The 19,943-nt window shown below is 44.2% G+C and overlaps 1 protein-coding gene across 1 annotated transcript in view; it reads left to right on the forward strand.

The window, feature by feature from the left end:
• Positions 1-2,990: 2,990 nt before the first annotated feature.
• The window catches only part of Igfbp7 (insulin like growth factor binding protein 7), a 58,255-nt gene continuing 41,302 nt past the window's right edge, over positions 2,991-19,943 (forward strand). The window contains exon 1 of the mRNA XM_051198397.1: positions 2,991-3,501. Coding sequence (XP_051054354.1) covers positions 3,030-3,501 — 472 coding nt within the window. The 5' untranslated portion in view covers positions 2,991-3,029. The remainder of the gene's footprint in view (positions 3,502-19,943) is intronic.

The following is a 19,943-nucleotide window of genomic DNA, read 5'->3' on the forward strand; positions in this document are numbered from 1 at the left end:
CTAATGGTGCATATTGGATCAGGACCCCATCCTAAAGACCTTGAGATCTTTAAGTATCCATCTCCAAATGCAGTCATATTTGAGGAGTTGGGGATTAGGGCTTCCCCAGACAAGTTAGAGGAAGTAAGAGACACAACTCAACCAACAATAGATCAATTTCGATTTTCTATTTCTTCTTAAGTCAGCGTCAAAGCTGCACATGCACAAAAAGCTGTAAACAGCTAGATAGAGAGTAGCCATATGAAAGCCAGAGAGAAGCCTGGAGCAGGGCCTTCTCATATAGGTCTCCACCCTGCTAGTCCTTGGCTTGGATTTCTAGACTCAGGAAGTGTGGAGAAATTAATTTCTATTGTTTAAGCCATCCAGTCTGTGGTTCTTTGTTATAGCAACCCTAGCAGACTATATAGGCCTATCATAAGAGAAGGGGAAAGAGGAAGAAGAGAAGTAAAAGGGAAATGAAGAAGGAAGGAGAAGGAAGGAGAAAAGGAGGAGGAAGGAGAAGACGGATGAGGAGGAGACAACAATTAGTAATTGAAAACATCCCACTCAGAAGGGGTACCAAAGGTTTATTATTAATTATTCAGAAATCAAACCCTGAAATGAAGATGTGTAAACACTTCCTACCTCATTATGTGGTACCACTATTACCATAATAACAAAACCAAAGTCATGAGATGAAACCAGTATCTCTTATGGGTAGTGATACAAAGACAATAAAAAAATACTTATGAATAAATTCCAGAAACACACAAAAATGATTTCACACTATGATGGAGTAGGATTTATCCTAGGAATGTAAATATGGTCTCAATATTCAAAAATAAAATATAAATCAGTGTAACAAACCATGCTGAAAGAATAAAGGGCATTTTTAGTTACTATCTCAATAGACTTGGAAAAGGCATTTGACAAAACCCAGCATCACGTCCTAATAATGTTTATCTAATGGGAAATGGAAGGGATTTTCTCAACCTGATAAACCATCTGTGAAAAACCTGCAGCTAACTTCATTCTCAGTGGAGAAAGAGGAAAACTTCCCTTCTAAGGTTGAGCCTGGACACAGATGTCCACTCTTCCCACTTCTCCTCAACACAGGTGGCAGCCACTGGCCAGGGCAAGAAAAGAAAATAAAGGACGTCATATTAAACAGAAGGAACAAATTCATCTGTTTCCTGTGACTTAATCCAGTGTCCACATCCAGGGTCTTCGTTTCACTAAAACTGAGCCTCTCACTTGGAAAGAGAGTGTTACCTGTTTCCTTTCTTTCCTCCTTTCTCTACATAACCAAGTCTCTCTGCTTCACAACACGTGACCTGTTTGCCATTTTTCTGGCTGAGCAGAAAGGGTCCTGGAAGGGAGTTTACTGATGAATATGCTTGAGTTCTCACTGTCACCTCTGATGAGGGAGGGGTTTTCACTCACTGGGAGCAACCCCATAGCCCTGTGGCTGTTCTCACAACTGCTCACACACACACACACACACAAACACACGCACGCACACACGCACACATGCACGCGCGCGCGCGCGCCACCAGGATACATATCTTTATGACCATCTTCCGTTCCTGCTCACTTCCTACCTGTCATACCTCTAGAAGTTATGTCTTTATGTGGCCTTTCAAGTAAACTATTTTCCTTCACATCCTTGTCTCAGGGGTGACTTTGATTTCTGTGGACCCTCGGGCCATAACCAATAGTCATAATGGATTGTGAAATCAACTTGAGATCTGTAGCAAAAGGTTAATAATGCTGAAACAACAAGAAACAGCCTGCACCCCATATGTGGTCTGATTAAGATCATTTTACTAATAAACTCATGTCGTGGAACAAAAGCAAGCATATGAAGGAAAACTCTTTTGAAAACGTCCCTTGGTTTTTAAACTGTCATGTCAGTATCTGGCCTTCTAAAAACATGCCACTCTTCTAGAATGTGCTAAAGAGAAGCCAAAAATCAGTAGCCCCTTTTCCAGGTGGAAAGAGGTTCTCATCTCTCTTTATTAAGTATTTAATATGTGTAAAGTAGTGCCGGAAAGACGCATACCTTGCTGATGGTTCGGAGACTTTGTGCTTTCACATAGCAACCCTACAGATTCTGGGATGTGACAAGGCCTAGGCAGGACCTCCAGAACAAGAGCCACGCCCATCACTTCACTTCTGCACCGTGTGGTACCGCCTGGCATGCTGTCACTGGGTGCATTTGCTTTGGTCACCTAGATCCCATACCTGAGTTTGAGTCCCAGCACCCACATGGCAGTTCACAACTGTCTGTAACTCCAGCAACAGAGTATCAGATCTTCTGGCCCCTTCAGGCACCAGGCATACATATATATGATACACTTGTACATCCATACACATAAAACAAAGATAAGTAAATCTATAACAAAACTTTTTAAAAGAACTTTAAACTTGACTTGGCATGAGATAGCACAGGGTTATGTGTGATATGAGAAAGGGGGAAGATTATGAGGATCCAAAAAGAGAAACAAGACATCCAAAACTACACAGGCCCTGGGGCCAAAGAGGACACAAGCCCCACTCCCTTTGTGGTTTGTCCTTAAAAGCGTAAACCACAAAGTACTCAGGTTTCTCAGGCCCACAAGGTTTAATGGATTAAACTTAAACAGCGAGTTCTCATAAAGTCCTAATTGTTAAAAAAAAAAAAAAAAAAAAAAAAAAAAAAAAAGTAAAAATAGTTGGGTCTAGAAAGCAAGGAACAGAGGGTGCCAGAGGCGTGCCCCTTTATGGAGAATGAGGACAGGGGCAGGGGGCTGAGCGGGAGCCAGCCGGCCCGCATGTTGGGCACCCGCATGTTGGGCACGGGACAGGCCGGCCAGAAAGATGCCCACAGTGGCTGTGGCCGGCGGCAGGAGCGCGGGCAAGCGGGCGGGCAGGCGGAGCGGGGCGGGCAGCGGGTAGACTCTCCGCCCCGGGGAGGGCTCCCGTGGCGCGCCGGGCGGGGCGGTGGCTTTAAGGGATGGCGGTGGGGGCCCCCGCTGCTCACTCACGCGCTCGCATCCAGCCACCCGGCCATGGAGCGGCTACCGCGCGCCCTGCTGCTCGGCGCAGCCGGACTGCTGCTCCTGCTCCTACCCCTCTCCTCTTCCTCCTCTTCGGATGCCTGCGGCCCGTGCGTGCCGGCCTCGTGCCCCGCGCTGCCCCCGCTGGGCTGCCCGCTGGGAGAGACCCGCGATGAGTGCGGCTGCTGCCCGGTGTGCGCTCGCGGCGAGGGCGAGCCGTGCGGGGGCGGCGCGGCCGGCAGGGGGCACTGCGCGCCGGGCATGGAGTGCGTGAAGAGCCGCAAGAGGCGGAAGGGTAAAGCCGGGGCAGCAGCCGGCGGCCCAGCGGTCCTCGCCGTGTGCGTGTGCAAGAGCCGCTACCCGGTGTGCGGCAGCGACGGTACCACCTACCCCAGCGGCTGCCAGCTACGTGCCGCCAGCCTGCGTGCCGAAAGCCGCGGGGAGAAGGCCATCACCCAGGTCAGCAAGGGCACCTGCGAGCAAGGTGGGCACCGGCGCATACCCCGCCACTCCCTCCTCCCACCCCTACCCCACCCACCCCCGCTGCAGAGCATCCCTGGAGATCCGCGGGAGGGAGGAGTTGACAGTCGCCCGCCCGGAGTCCCGAGCCAAGGGAAACGCCTCCAGGCTCTCTTTGGATGGTTTTATTTGGAGTTTATTGTGTGTGCCAAGAAAGTGAAAAATCGCAGTAACGGGTGTAAATATAGAAAAGATTTTCCGAGACCTCGGGCTCCTCTGTCCACACAATTCACCCAGCTCAGAGCTGGCAGGGCAATTCTGGAAAGCCTCTATACTCTTGGGTGTGTGCAGAGAGGTGGGTAGAAGGGGTTAGCAGAGAGAAACACAGTAAGGACTTTCAGGAAGTTGATTTAGTAACTAGAATATAAGAATTTTTAAGTTAGAGTTCATATTAATATTCATGTACTGGAGTTTACAGTACAGTTATCGAACAGTAACCTAGCTAGACCATCATACTTAGAGATAAAAAGAAACACAGAAGCTTTGATGTTGTGAGTTCTCTGACCATGTTTTTTTTTTTTTTTTCTTCTTGGGCTTCGGGGTTTTTGTTTTGTTTTGTTTTGTTTTCACAATTTGTCCACAGGATGCAAGGTTCAACAGGAATGCCTTTGTCGTTATGGTTGTCTATTGTATTCCACACTAATCCAAACTTAAGAAATAGGAAAAAATAAAGTCTGAGGTTGAGACCAAAAAAATCAGAAACTCTAACTCTAGTGCCTGAAATAACATTTTTCTGTGAGTAGTCGTTTGGAGGGAAAGTTAGAGCCCAGCGCTGGCAGCTGCTGTCCTGACTCCAGCCAAGGTAGGAAGGGAGGAGAGGCAAGTCAGCTGTTGCTTCTTGAACACAGTTCAGACTTTCCAAGTACCAACTCTTTCTTTATAGCTTTTCCCAGAAATCCATATGTGAATAGGCTGTGTGCCATTCACTCCAAAGTTCGCCATTAAAGCCTTAGGTGATGTAATTCACAGTTACCCACTTGTGGTATTATCACCTCAAATTTAGAAAATCCCAGCCCAAATACCCCTGTTTCCAACAAAAGCAGCCCTGTTCCTTTGATTCTTGCATGAGAGTCATGTCATGAAGGGAAATGCATGTTAAAAAATTTGTTCCAAATTATTAAGAGTTTCCAATAAACATCCAAAGGGGGAATTTCTTTCCCATAGTCTCAGAGTCAAGGATCTTTGCCTACTAGAGCAACCTAGTGTTTTTACTTCCTCATCTGTGATTAGTTTATTTTTTTTATTTTTATTAGTGTATTTTAATTGTATAAAATGATGGCTATTTTATACTTTTTATAAATGTATTTTATTATAGTTAGCCTCATCATTACCCTCTCATACACTTTTCTTCCTTCTCCCAAGTTATCCACCTCTGTTTTTCTGTCTTCTCCCTTTTTGGGGGGGGTAAATTTTTATCCTTTTCTCTCCTGCTACTTTCTTCTCTCAACACTCACACAATATAATGAGGAAATATGATTGATGAACAGATCTAGTTGGCCTCACTGCCAGTGATGCCCAACTCTGCAGTTCCTCTCCAGGCTGTAAACTTCTTGAAGGGTACAGCCTGGCTTTATCTTTTTGCTCAGGAAGATGGTGAGAAATAGCATCTAAAAGTGGATCCTGTGATGCAACTTGGTCTTGCTTCTCTTAGCCCCACCCTGACAAGCACCAGGTCTGGCTTCTAGGATTGTAATAGAAGCATGCCATAGAGAGCCGGAGAGGATAGAGAGCTGCCAGAGCACTTTCCAAGGTGGACAAGAAAGGATGAGGAGGGAAACCAATCTCCTTGCTTACTCTTTTTGGGTCCTGGGTGTAGTTTGACAATGACAGACACAAGATGGGCAGAGTGACACTTCCTTGAATGCCATTCAGTACTGTGTCTTTACAGAGAATAAAAATGTATTTCCTTACTTGCTCTAGACATTTCTTTCTTCAAAAGAAACTTGTGTTGTGTTTGTATTCAGGAGGAGAAGGTGTTTATTGCAGAACTCAGCCCCAGTAAAATAGGCCATGTGCATTCTGCTCCTTTGGTCTCATTAAACTTAATATTTATTGAGCAGCTAGCCAACTCAGCTGTGCATAGCTAGGGATACACAGAGCAAATATGGCCTTTATGATGAAGGAAGTATGTATACATGGCACAAATTGTCGAGCCTTTCCCTAGATCCTTGGAGCACCTCCTGGTGTTGCCTTTCTCCACTGAAATTACCATTTAATGCCTTCTATAGAGAGCTTGTCCTACTTGAGTCTGTACCTCTGCAATAGAAGGCAAAGCCATCTGCTTGAAAATCTGTTAGAGAGATAATGAGCTAATAATCTCAAATCTTGGAGCTGTCACTGTGAACTGAGTGCCAGTAGAATCCATTAAGGTCCCTGGCTAACTGGAAGGGGAAAACTTGACAATTCAGTTTAATTAAAAAAAGAATCAAGATATAGATGATGAGGCATGACATAAAATCATGATGGAAGATGCTGCTCTTGTATCCCAATTCTCAGACCTTTTGTTTACAGTCCTTCAAATCTGAGTTCCTTGGAAACCCACTTAGTTGGGTACCATTTTTTGACTGATATATTTGGGTACCATGTTCTTCCCTTCAGAGTTTTTACTTCCGCTACTTCAAGTCTCACTTACTAGTACTTCCATGGCTAAGTTCTAACTGCCACTCTGGCAATAGGAGGGTCTTCACAGTGTAACTCCTTATGCTCCCACCACAATATACAGCTGTTGTTCTGCATGCCTTTGGAGATGCTGTGTCTTCTGCCCAGAATGCCTCCTGCACACACACACACACACACACACACACACACACACACACACACACACACACACCTTCCCTTGGAATTCTTAAGTCGTATTCTCTGTGAGACCTGGCTTTCTCCTGCTCCATCATGGTGTTGTTAGTTCAACATCAACAAAATCTTACTGGATCCTTGCTCTATATTTGTACAAAGGCATCATAGCTGACTTTTAACTGTAGAATATGACTCCCTGGATATGAATGTTAACTCTGCCATGAACCACACTAGCTTTGTGCTCTCGTGACCTCTCTGCACATAGGGTTCCTCACTTGTAGAATGGGATTACAACTATCCCTGTCTCATAGGGTTTTGTGATGGTTCAATGTCATGAAACTTATCTGTAGAAACCACTGGATAAAGATTAGTGTCATTGTTCAACCAGACCATTAGTCTTTATGAGAAAAGAGTCTTCGTTGCCCAAAGAGCCCAACTGTCCAAGGACCCAAATCAGTTATGGATTGATGAATGAATGAATCCTCCAACACTCTTCTAGACTCAGAGTGAGCAACTTGGAATAAAATAGAAGCAATTTCTACATGTGGAGTTTAGCGTAAGCTTTAAACAGAAACAAACACTTTTACATAGTCATGTGTACTGTGAAATAAGGTACAGCAGAGGAATAGGATAGAGACTAGGAATGTGTCAACAATGTGAGGGAGGGGACAGTGCCAAGATGAGAAAGATGACAGATCTGAGGGCTTCAGCAAAGGGAGGAGCAGGGCCATTGGCCTGAGTGGAGAGCAAGCTGTGCCATGTGGACCATCTGCCATCTCAAAATACTCCTTTAAATGTCTGTCTTTTCCCAGAGTACAGGGCAGCCTCCATCTTTCAATTTCTCTAAGACACAGTGTCTGGCTAGCAGTGGCTTATGTTTGTTAGACAGCGGAGACCCTTAGGGAAAAGCCTTCCTCTGGGAATGGGAACAGTGGGTCCCTGCTGTGTGCTCTTTTGTCTCCCCACCGCTCCCCTCCTCCCTCCCCCCCGCCCCCCCCCCCTGCTCTTTAGCTTCCTGTCCTCCACCGCCTTGAGTTCTGATATCATGCTCACATTCTCACATCTTGTCAATGACAAGAATCGGGTCCAGGAGCTGTGTTATAAGAAGAAAAAGCTTCAGTGAAGACTTTGCCTGTCAGGGACCTATTTTATTTGACACTTTTTAAGACCTTTCTTTGAGGAATTCATTTCAGACTTATTTTAAGGTTGGTAGCATGTCATTTAAATGCTGCTGTGTGGTTGCTGTCCTTGAGTGAACCCTTAAACTCCACTGGATGCTGAAAGAGAGGCGTTCAAAGAACTTGCTAATGGGCTGAGTTTATCTTGGGACCGGACATGCCCAACTAATGCTTTTTGTTGAGCTAACTCTGTCATGTAAAAAGGACACGTTTATGCTGAGGAGGGTGTTCAGGTTTGTGGGGAAAGTGCCAATGATGAGCCTGACTGAGATAGGGACAAAAAAAATGGCAGCTAGAGAAGAGCTAGTGTGGGGGTGGAATGGAGTTAGAAGGAAGAGGATGTGGAATATTATTCAGCATTACAAAAGAAGGAAATCTTGTCGTCACAACATGGATGAACCTGGAAGACAGTATGTTAAGTAAGCCATGCACAAGGAGACAAATACAGAAACTTAAAATGTCAAACTCATAGGAGCAGAGAGCAAAAGATCCTTCTTCACGGAAGCTGAGAGTGAAGTTGGGATAGGAGGAATTGAGGAAGGGCTAGTCAAAGTACACAAAGATAATTAGAGAAAAAAAAATCTAAGAACTGTCAGCCCTAAGACCCTGACTTACCATGACAGCCTGTGTTGACCTGAGAATGCCCTGCATTGCCTGTATCTCTGAACTTCATGTTACTAAGTACAGTCTCAGACTGATTGCTTATTAGCCAGTACTGCCTCCAAATTACAGCCATCCCATTACTCTCTCTCCTTACCTGCAGATCAGAAAGACAGAGGGAGGGGAGAAAGTTGCCTATTAGAATCTGCCCCAGCCCAATAATAATGCTTTTATAGCTTTATGCCTTTATTGGTCTTGTTTGCCCTCGTTGAACACAGAAGCTTCTAGAATTGTGAGCAGATCACTAATTCTTCCTTATGGCTTTATCCTATCTTGGTCACTAAATTGTAGGAAAGCTTTGAGCTCCTGACACAACTTTAAGAAGGAAATGGAAAATCCTTTCAGACTCTGAAATTCCTAAGTTTTCTAAAATTTAGAAAAAAAGCATTCCAGAGATGAGGTATGGTCTTCATAGTTTGGAAATTGGTTATTAAATGCTCAGTGGCTATTACACAGTTCTTCAATGAAACAGAATTTAAAAGCCTGAATTAAATGACCACAGGCACATTCAAATTACACATCAGGAAGAAACCTGTAGTATGAATACTGTACCATGGTTGTGTAGTTGAGAAACCTTTATCAGAGCTCAGGAGGGCAGAGTAGAGACGGTGGTAACCACTGTTCCCTCCTTCATGGTTGTTCAGCTCCGAGATGGGACAGTGGAGCTGGGCAGGCACACTGACATCCTTAATATGATTTCTTTCCTGTCCCTAGAAGGGTCCACTACAGACTGGCCTTCTAGAAGACACTGCCTTATAAGGTTTCCTTTTGGATAGCTCAGGGATAAAACGCCCTTGGTTAGAGTCCAAGGGCAGCTGGCCTCTCTCATCCTAGAATCTGCCTCCCAATGGATTAGATTGTGAGCTTCCTCCAGCTGCTCCATGTGGGTTCTGACCTCCTCTGTGCCTTTAATTGTAGCACAAACAGCTTCTAAGTAGCCAGTAGAAAGGGAAGACTGCACTACTGTCAACAGAATTCTTAAGCCTGGGGATGGAGAGAGTGGGGGATCCATGAATGTGGCTTCCTTTGAAAGTTTATGAGTGACAAGATCAGAAAGTTGTGAAAGTGACAGAAACTTGGGTGTACACAATAATTCATGTGCCTACTCACTTAAGGTAATAGTAAAGACAAATGTCCCAGGATGTCCTGTATCCTTTATAAGTCAGTTCAGGATGAAGGCTCTAGAAATGTCCACAGATATCACCCCCAAGCCTGTTCTATAGGGGGTCTCCCAGGTCAGTGAAGAACATCCAGACTCTGATGATACATGAGAAGTCAGGAGAAGAAAGCTAGAGTAGACAGAATGGGGCAAGGAGTGTCTGCATTTCTTTTGAAATGTATGAAAGGGTTGGATTCATGTTTTCTCCCAAATTCAATTAATGGCAAAAATGATCTGACCCATTTGAAAGAGCTAATGTGCTGAATTGCTTTTGTGGTTCACAGAGGAAAGCTAGACAAGGTTAACTAGCCACAGCTGGGGCTAACAGCACCTCCCCCCCAAGGACTCTAACCATGCAGAAGGTTACTGGGAGGGGGGTAAGGGGAGGACAGAGCTGTCCAGGAAATCCTGCTCTGCTCAAAAGTAGGCCAGAGCAACTCAGAAGTCTTGCCTCTGAAAAAAAAAAAGAAAGGTTCAAGCCAGGTAAAGCAGACCTAGTAATCTAGCGTTGACAAAGGCCCATTCATGAGGTTTGATGTTACCCTCCGTTAGTGTTGACGAGGCCAAGGCCAAGCCAAAAGGATAGATTCACAGAGCTGGCTACTCTGAAACTGAAAGGGCATCCGTCACGACTTCAGGATGGTGTAGATGGTGAGTGATGGCATGATTTAAGCTTCCTCCTCCAGTAGATGCTTGTGAAAGTCAAATCGTGAGTGAAGCTCAACATGGCCATGCAAACCTGTAACCCCAACACACCTCTGCCCTCCCATCAGGTTTCTCAACTTGAATATTCACTCCTGCACCTAAGGATAGAGTGTGGGTAGCAACACTGTCGTGCATTAGTTCATTTGCATTTGTAGGCATTGAAGTAAGTAATGGTAGTGGCAGTGGAGAAGTTAGAATCTTGATAAAGTACAAAAGGAAAATCCATAAAGGAACCTGAGAACTCAATTAAGCGTATTCTGTTTTGACCCTGGGAAAAGGAAAATAGTGCTTTAATATTCTAGCAGGCATTGGTACAGCAGATTGCTCTTGCCCTACTTCTCATGATGTTTTTTCTTGAAAGGACTGCTCCAGCTTCTACTGGGGTTTGCTTTTTATTTATTTATTTATTTTAAGTCAGCATATAAAGTGACAAGTTTCATCATGGCTCTTCTTCCCTCAAATGAGAAACATTACCAGGCATTTCATCTGTCTCCCCACAAATTAGCAGCCAATGGTCAAGCAGTAGAGTTGAAGAAGCTTTAGGTCTGCCATCTGCTGGCTTGACTCCGGGCAAAGATGAAAACATTTACCAAGCAATGGCTCACCCTGGAACTTTCCAAAGGGACCACACAGAAACGAAGCCTCAGTAATGTGTCAGGGCAGCCCGGGCCTGCAGTTCTCCAAGCCTGCGCCTTCTCCGTGGGAGTTTTCAGAACTCGGGGATGCAAAGGGGAGATTTCAGTAGTGGCTTCAGCAATTACATGGCAGCCTTGGCTTCCAAAGGACTCCCTCAGGAAACCACCAGCTTTTGATGGAAAATGAAATGCGAGCTTCTCTCTTCGAGCAGACATCAAGACCGGGGTCCTGCAGTGTGGCCCCTTATTAAAGATGCTAAGCCCGGCTGGAGAGGGCAGGCTGGGGCAGAGACAAAGATCTGCCAGATAGTTGATGAGCCAGGCCTTCAGAGCCAAAGGCTCCTGTGGACTCGGGTGTGACTTGGATCAGAGGCTCAGAGCGCAGAGAAGAGCGGATCTGACTTGGTGCTCTGTGTACCATGGGGCCTTTGGTTCACTAGACGGTAACTGGCAGGGCAGGGCAGGGTAGGTTTTTCTAGACCCAGCAAGATGAGGCACAGGGAACCTCCGACTCTTTCACCACCACCCAAATGCTCTCATCCGAGGCCTCTTTCTTTTCACCGATCCTGCCTGGCCTATCACTGCAAGCCGCCCCTTTTTCCTGTCTAGCTGAGCTCAAAGAAATAGGCTTTTCTTTCCTTGCTATGTTGTCCTTTGCTAGTTCCAGAGCTACAGTGGTGTTTTAAGTGGTGAGCTCTGCCCAGTGCACTTGCTTAAGTCCCCAGATTCCAGAGCCACACCTGACATGCCCCTAAGAGCACCAGCAAGCAAACACTTGGAGTGCCACATTGAGAGGCAGGAGGCTCAGTACACACACCCAGAAGTGGAGGTTAACCCTCGTTTTATTAACACTACCCTGAGGAAGTTTGGGGAGGGGAATCTTAGGATCCTAATCCATCCATTCATTCAAAACTCCTGCCTCAGTCAGGTCAAGCCGAAAGGCAGGGGAGACAGCTTTCCAGCCCATGGTGACTGTGGGTCTGATGGGACTTCCAGGCTGATACTAGACTGTCCTTACTTCTTATGGTATGCTTGTAATGTGCTACAGCAGGTAAGGCCTGGATGTGTGAAGAGCTTGAGCATGGTCACTCACAATTCAGGTATCTATCTATCCAGGCCTTTTATGGCTCTCCACCGCTTGTCTGACCCAAACTTACTCCGTTTGTTTTTTCTTACCTGAAAAGAGGGTTTGATTATGTCTTCCACATAAAGTTGTAAGGGAGGTGAGATAATGCAGGAAAAGTTACTAACATCCGGCACATGGAAAGAGCTCATGAAATTGTTTTGTTTCCATTTTTAGTGTTGTTGGCATTATGAAGCCTGAGTGAGTTTCTAAGTGCCCTTTGAAACAACAACAAAAGCCAGATATAGAGATTCACACTTGTAGCACTTAGGAGGCTGGGGCAGGAGGCTTGGAAATTCCAAACTGGCTTAGGCTTCCCAGAAGCACCTGTTCTCGAAGATTAAAATAAAACAATCTCTTTCCTATGGTGTGTTGCTGTCTTACCAGTTATAATTCAACAGTGTTCTGTATGACTCCTGCTGAGGTCTGGTTAGATCTGAAAACCTTGTTTAGGTCTCACAAACAATATGTAGGCTAATAGTACTGGACACAAACCTCTAGAAATTTCTACCTTATTCTACAAGTGTTCTAGAACAAAAAAAAATCCTGCCTTTTCTTATGGGATCTCAGATTCCATGGAGAGGGTCTAGTGCTGGGCTAGCATGTGTACGTAGACTCCATGGTTGCTTGTGTACTTTACTTTGCAGCACAGAATGTGTCTATCTTCTAGCTCTGTGTCACACATACTATTTTCTAGTAGCTCCCTTTACTAGCATTGGTCCACAGCTTTGGGTTTAGGAGTCATCCAATGCAGTAACCAATAGCGTATCCCTTCCTTACATGTTCTCCCAGCATCTTTTACATGGGAAATGCTCACTAATAAGCTGTTTGAATTGTGTTTTTTCAGCTATCCTCTATCGGCTTCATAAAGGATGTTGAATAAAAATCACAGTTTAGAAAACGAAGAGTTCAGTTAGTGCCAGGGAGGCACATGCTGGGCATTATCTTTGACTTTTAGAGTCTTGTCTATAAAAAATAACACTGCCTTTGCTGCACTTCCATTCTTTGACCTATGTAGCCTCAGCTTGGCAGGAACACATTTGAAAAAGCAAAACATTCAACTGTAAATGAGCAAATTTAGACTCAGAAGGTGCCGCACTTAGGCTGACTGCCTGTGTGCAAGAGATGATAACATTACTGTCAAGTGAGAGAGAGAGAGCAAAAAGAAAAAAAAAATAGAGTGTTTCTTAGGAGAGCTAAGAAAATGACTAGCTTTGCAGACAGAGCACTTGCAAATTGAGTGAACGTGGCAGAGCTCTTTGACCTTCCACTCTCCAGGAACAAGGCCATCTCGCCTTCTGGAGTGGTCGTCCATAGTTGATCTGTACGTCAGAGATGCCAGGGCATGTCACAGAAGCTCTGCTTAAGCTCCACCCCAAGGTTTTGATTTAATTGGTGTGGACTTGAACTGAGCCAAGGAACTCATAAATGCTTTCCAGGTGGTTTAATGTCCTGCCCAGGCCTGGAACTATTACTGTTTCAGAGTGACTTCTGGTGACTTTAGGGGACCCTTATTCTTAGAGAAATTCTAATGTGATGAAGCAGTGTTTGCTTCATTCACCCAGCGTCAGTGATTTACAGCTAAAGGACTTTCCATGTTCATCATAGCCAATGGAAGCTCTCCAAATACATGATGGCCTCTCATGTGACAGGCAACTTGGGGCTTCCCTCTGTCTTAATTCCTGGATAGTTCAATGCTCTTGCCTGTCTGGACAAAGTGGAACTGTGGTTGCCTCGGTCAGTGTCACAATACTTGAGAATTCACCTAGACCTACATGATCAGCCTGTTGATTGTTTCTTGAGAGCTCAAATTCCTTATATCTTTATCTGCTTTGTTCATGGGTGAATCCAACCCACCCCCCAGTGTCTCATAGCCTTAGGATGTGGTAAACACTGAGGAAGCCAATGGATGAATAGTGGTGGATTTTTCAGATGCCCTATGAGAAAGAGGAAACTTCTTTACATTGCCACCTGTCACCTCTCTGGAATCTCCTAAGAGACTGGGTTAACTCCACTCAGCTTATAGGTCCCCCAGCCTAGAGGAGTCTCTTGTCACTCATCTGAGACCCTTCTGATTGGCATGTTCTCAGCATTGTCCCTTAACATACTGATGCTGTCCACCTCACCTGGTGGCTGTGGGGATTGCCTGAGTTGATGTATTTTGAGTGTTCAACAATGTTAGGACAACATTTAGCCTCCTGAAAAGGTCATGTGGTCTCCCTTCCCCTTCAGCTGGATGACAACAACAGGGAACATAAATATGGTATATGGTCATTATTTACAAGACTCGTGTCCCATTAGGCTGCTGTAAGCACAGAGTGGGTGAACACTAACTGGGGTTACAGACAGACCCTGGCAACCTTGGTTTGTGTGTTTCCATTTAAAGGCTGCTGTGTGTTGTAAGGGCTTGGTTTATGGTTACAAGTAAGGGTTTGCAAGGGAGAACTGACAACATTTGGAAATGACCATCTCAGCACAAGCTGTGGAGACCTTCTAAGGACTCTGAAGAATACATGTATGAGTTGGGCTTCCTTTCTATACCCCGCCATAATATAGTCGGGGGCATAGAGCAAATATTTGAGGAATCATCTGGGTCCTGGCTCTTGAGCCAACAAACACATTCTATCTCTGACTTTACTGTCCCATACCATGCTTTTTTTGTCCTGACCCTTGACTTTCTGACCTTTAACCCTTTTCAAATAGAGCTTCTGCTCTTGTTTCATAGAGCAGCTGGAAGGTTATAAGGGAGGTCCTTCCCCCTTTTCTTCTTCCTACTTTTCTATGAGCTAGTAGAAAATTAGTCCTTTAAATTCCCATCAAGTGCTTGCTTTTTGGTACATATTGTGCTGTGTGCCAAAAGGAAATTCATACCACAAGAAAGATATATCTCTCTAAGGATCCTGAAAAACTGATGTCTGTCCTGATTGGTTGGGAAGTGCAGAAAGGCAGGATAGGCAGTAAGACTCAAAATAAGGTAGCCCCTGTGCAAGACAAGTCAATTAAAATGCATAGACATGAAGGATGGACATACATGCATGCATACATGTGCATTTGGCCCTGTACACTTTATTTCTAATCACCAGAAGCATATTTTCTGGGAGTGAAAAAATGACCAAGGGTACAGTAACACTTGTAACCTATACATAGAATGTACAAATACAGGTAGCCCCTGTGCAAGACAAGTCAATTAAAATGCATAGACATGAAGGATGGACATACATGCATGTATACATGTACATTTGGCCATGTACACTTTATTTCTAATCACCAGAAGCATATTTTCTGGGAGTGAAAAGATGACCAAGGGTACAGTAACACTTGTATGTAACCTATACATAGAATGTACAAATACATTATAATGTGATTACATACTATAGGAGCTTATAAGTAATATAACTACCTTGATACATAGTATATAAATAAGTTTGCTATTGCTTTACTCAAAGAGACATATGGGGATGGAGACAGGTGGATCGTATTATTGTTTGTTCATGCTTGAACTAATCATAGAATATTAATGAAAATAATCTTCAACATTGTGCTTAAAGACTGGAGAGATGGCTCAGGATGTAAATGCACTGTCTGCTCTTCCAGAAGACCCAGGTTTGACTCTCAGCACTCAAATGGCAGCCCACAAACATCTATAGCTCCACTTCCACACCCTCTCCTGGCCTCTGCACACACACCAGGCATGCAAATAGTGCACAGACATCCATGCAATCAAAACACCTATACACATAATAGTTTTTTTTTTAATTTTTCAAGAGTGTGTTTAGATACCTGGATAAATGCTAAGGAAAATAAGCAGAAAATTTACATTACTCTATCTAGTTCTTTTGCTAAAGAATAAAAGGAAAAGTTTAACTAGGTGGCAGGAAGATTATGAGTCAACATAGGAAACACAAAATGAAACAGCCACAAGGGCCAGAAATCTGGGGCTTCACTAAAATCAAAGACAGTCCTTGTCCTTGTAGCTGTCCTTGGGTCCTGAACAGAGGCGGCAGGGTCTTCTTCCTCTTTTCATCTGGGGCTTCAGTCTCACACAGTCAGCAACCTTAGTCCTCTGTAAGGCCATTATTCCTGCTAATAATACTGCTGACAGGATACTTCCAGCATGGAGAAAGCTGCCTGTGGTTTCTGGCAGAATTTTTCACATTTTTGACCGGGAGATAACATAACAACACAATGGGATTTATGAGAATTTCTGTGTAAGGTGAATATGTTATCATCCTTTTAATCCTCAGAAGAAGGCTGTGGTATGGTATCGCCTGTACGTTATAAAGTAAGCCACCATGATGTAGCCCATCTGAATGCCCAACCAGAGCTCCATTACCAGGAAATAGATGCAACTAAACTAACAATTCAAATGACTTGGTGTGAATATAGGCATACACACACACACACACACACACACACACACACACACACACACACACGTACGTACGTCCATCACACTCAGTACCAAACTGGCCAAACCTGAGTGCCAGAGCCTACTAAAAGTGCTAGCTGCTTCTTCATCCATTACTGCTTGCCCACCGACCATCTTTCTTTCTGGCAGTGTCTTGGTAGATAGCCCAAGCAAGTGGCACTCACCATCCTCTGCTTCAGCCTCCAGAGTGCTGGTATTGCCCAGTGTGAGCCCCAACTCTTGGCTTTGTTTATAGTTCTTAATCTATGCATTCCATCTTTCATTCTTACCCTGTTTCCTTCACTACACTCCCTGTTAATCTCTGCAGTCTACAGCAACTGATTACTAACAGCATAAGAAAGACCTTCTGCTTGTGCTTATTCTGTAAGGTCATATATGTGCTTTTCAAGAAAAAAATATCCAAAGAAATGACAGGTCCTTCCATAACATTAAAATCATTTAAAGTATTCAGGTTTGGGCAGTGCTGTTGTCTGGTATATAGTGTGATAAAAATCATCCCCAAATCCCTGTGGTCATCTTGCTAATTCCAGGTGTTCTAACTCCCAGGCATACATACTGCCTGGATTTGTTTGCTTTGTGAAGTAAAATAACCAACCTGCCATTTCACTTCCCAAGGGGAAAAAAAAAAGCAAAACAAATTAGAAGAGGTAATCGGATAAATAGATGTGTTTTCTAAAAATAACACCTAGCCACTGAAGAACATAAGCCTGTGGACAAATTACTTTTCAATCTGCTTGAATAAAATCAAGTCCTCCGGGGAGACTTCACCATTGTGTACATGCATTTCAAATCCACTGAGCCCTTAAAGGCGGCACATCTTTGTCCTAAGAAATGTGGTGCTGAATTTAGGCACCACCAGAGAAGGCACCATTTCAGATTGATGAGTTCTTGTGTAAACAGGGCACTAAAACTATTTATAGCAGCTTTCTGAGTGCATTGTGTGATTGTGGAGTTTTAGTTTATAAAAACTGTCAGTTTCTGCCTCTCTGTTTTCACACTTTCATAATTTGCACGTGCCCTCTTCCAACCTCCCTCTTCAAATTGTATTCGATGGCCATAACCAGGGTTACAGAAATGGATGGAGTGATGGATTTGAAACCTTGACTGTAAAGCCCTATATGAATGCAAGATTCTATTACTTCTGATTCTACCAGTGACGGTAGCAAGCATTCTCATTGCATCATACCCTATCACACATTGACTTTTAAGGAGGCCATCCCATACACCTGAACCACCCCTTTCTCCTCGATTACACACAAGCAGAGTCCAGGGACTATTGTATTACCAAGTTATCTTGAATCAACTACCAGTAAAGAACCCTGCTACTAGTTTCTTTTTTTTTTTTTTTTTTTTTTTTTTTTTTTTTTTTGCTACTAGTTTCTATAAAGTAAAATATAGAGTAGTTTACACTTGGTGTCTACTTGAGATCATCTGATCCTCCCTGCCAGTCATTAGCCAGGTAATGAAGAGCTAGCAGCATTACCTTCTAGACAAGAGGGTTGTCTAGAAGGATGGCAACTCTTACGTTAGCCCTCAATTACTTTAATAAGCACAAGAAAGCATCTTGTCAAACTGCCAAACACTACAGGAATTCAGAATAACTCCCAGTCCTCAGTTCAGAATGGGACTGCTTATTGAGTTCCATTCTATGCCATGCCATAGCTGAGGGCTCTGGAACTGACTAGAGTCTGCAGTCGATCTGAGTTAATGGGGACATGGCAGCAGCGGAGTTTCTCCAATTCTGTGACCTTGGTCTCCTTGGCAGAACCAGGAGAGGGGAATAGGAGCTGTTTAATGGATACAGAGTTCCAGGTTTGCAAGATGAAAAGAATTCTCTTTTCTTGCACAGCCCTGTGAGTGAATAGATGTTCCTCGACTCATGGGGAGTCACATGCTCCTAAAGCCATCACAAACTGAAAATGTAGTTGGTCAAAATGCATTGAATACACATAACCTGTTACACCACTGCATAGGAGCGCAGTACACTTTGTGTTAGCCACTGTTCCCCTTGTGGTTAAGAGGCTGACTAATCACTGAGGTTCATCACTAGTACCTGACATCTGGAGAATGTCATTCCCTCATAGTGCTAGCCCAGGAAAGATAAACCCTCAAAATCTTCTATATAGCCTCTGCTGAATATTACCACTTTTGTCCCATGGTAATCTTTTAAGCTCGTAGACTGAGCCATCATACAAAACTTCACTGAACTATACACCTAAAAACAGTTAAGATAGAGCTGGGCGTGTGGCTCAATTGTAGAGTACTTCCCTAGCATGTGTGAGGCTTCTTAGTTCCGTCCTCCGCACTGGAGAACAAAGACGAGTTAAGATGCTAATATTAGTGTTACATGTATTTTACCACAGCTTTAAAAAAAATTAAGTAAAAATACAGACCCACTGGATAGCAAAACCAAAACAAGCTATTCCTGCAGATGCTACAGTTGTGAGTGGGAACCTGTGCGGCAAGGTCTTGGGAAGGATGCAGGGAAGGAAGGTGATGACACCTCTGACCACAGGAAGTTCCAACAGATGCTCCCTGGGATATCTACACCTGGGTAGGTGCCCAGGAGTCAAGGGTGGTGTGGATGGAGCTGCAGGCTCCTGGACCTCTCTCCTACAGAGAGCTGCTGTGAAGGAGAATGGGCAGTTCAGAACTGGACAATATGGAGACAATGGAGGCAGATAAAAGCTGGGAAGAGAAACAAAACCAGGAAGCCTTAGGAAGAAAGTCATCCAATTTTTATCACTAAATGAGAAAGTTCAAACTGGTGCCCTGAGAAGTTTCGGAAAGGAATGCTGGGCAGCAGCTCCTTCAAAAAGGGAATGGATTTTCCATAAAAATAAGCATAGAGGAAGATCAAAATCAAGTCTCACACTGGAAAGAGTGAAGAGGGCTGGGGGTGTAGCTCAGCTGAGGGGCACTTGTCCCGTGTGTGGGCAGCCCTGGTTTCAATCTCCAGGGGAGGAGGGGAAAAATTGTGAGAGGATCAGCCCACAAACAGATATCTAAAGAACGTGTTACATACATAAAAACTGTAGCTCTGTTTTATAAAATGAGCTAAAGGACATTTTAAAATAAGAATTAGAAGAATTCAGAAGTGAAGTGAATGGCTAATAATTAGAAATAAAAGAGATGTTTCTGAAATAAAAGCGAAGTCTAAAGAAACATAGCAGCAAGTAATAGCCACTTATAAACAGCAGGGCGGGTGAAAACTGAGGAAGTGGTTCAGTGGGTAAGAGCCCTTGCTGTGCAAGCATAAAGATCTGGGTTCAAATCCCCAGCATCTATGGGGGAAAAAAAAAAAGCCAGGTCTGGCCACATATGCCGGTAAGTAACACTGGCATTGGAGAGACAGGCAGATCCCAAGAGCTCACTAGTCAGGCAGTCTATCTCAAATGGCGAGCCTTGGGCTCAATGAGACCCTGTCTCCAGGGAATAATAGAGGACTATAGAGGACAACTAACACCCTCTCCTTGTCTCTGTAGGTTCTACAGAGAAAGAGAGAAGGAGGGAGGGAGAGGGAGAGAGAACGACAGAGAGAGAGAATTTTTAAATCTAAGAAAATTAGCAAAAACTCTGAACAGTGAATAAAAGCACCTGCAGACAGCCAGTAAAACACGTGAAGACCTCACACAGAGTCCCCACATGCAATTAAAAGAAGAACAATCACCAGTAATGCTGCCCCTTCGGCTTGACCTAGATTTACAAAACTCCTCTCCTTCTGG

Source organism: Phodopus roborovskii, unplaced genomic scaffold, assembly GCF_943737965.1.
Source record: "Phodopus roborovskii unplaced genomic scaffold, PHOROB, whole genome shotgun sequence".
Taxonomy (NCBI): domain Eukaryota; kingdom Metazoa; phylum Chordata; class Mammalia; order Rodentia; family Cricetidae; genus Phodopus; species Phodopus roborovskii.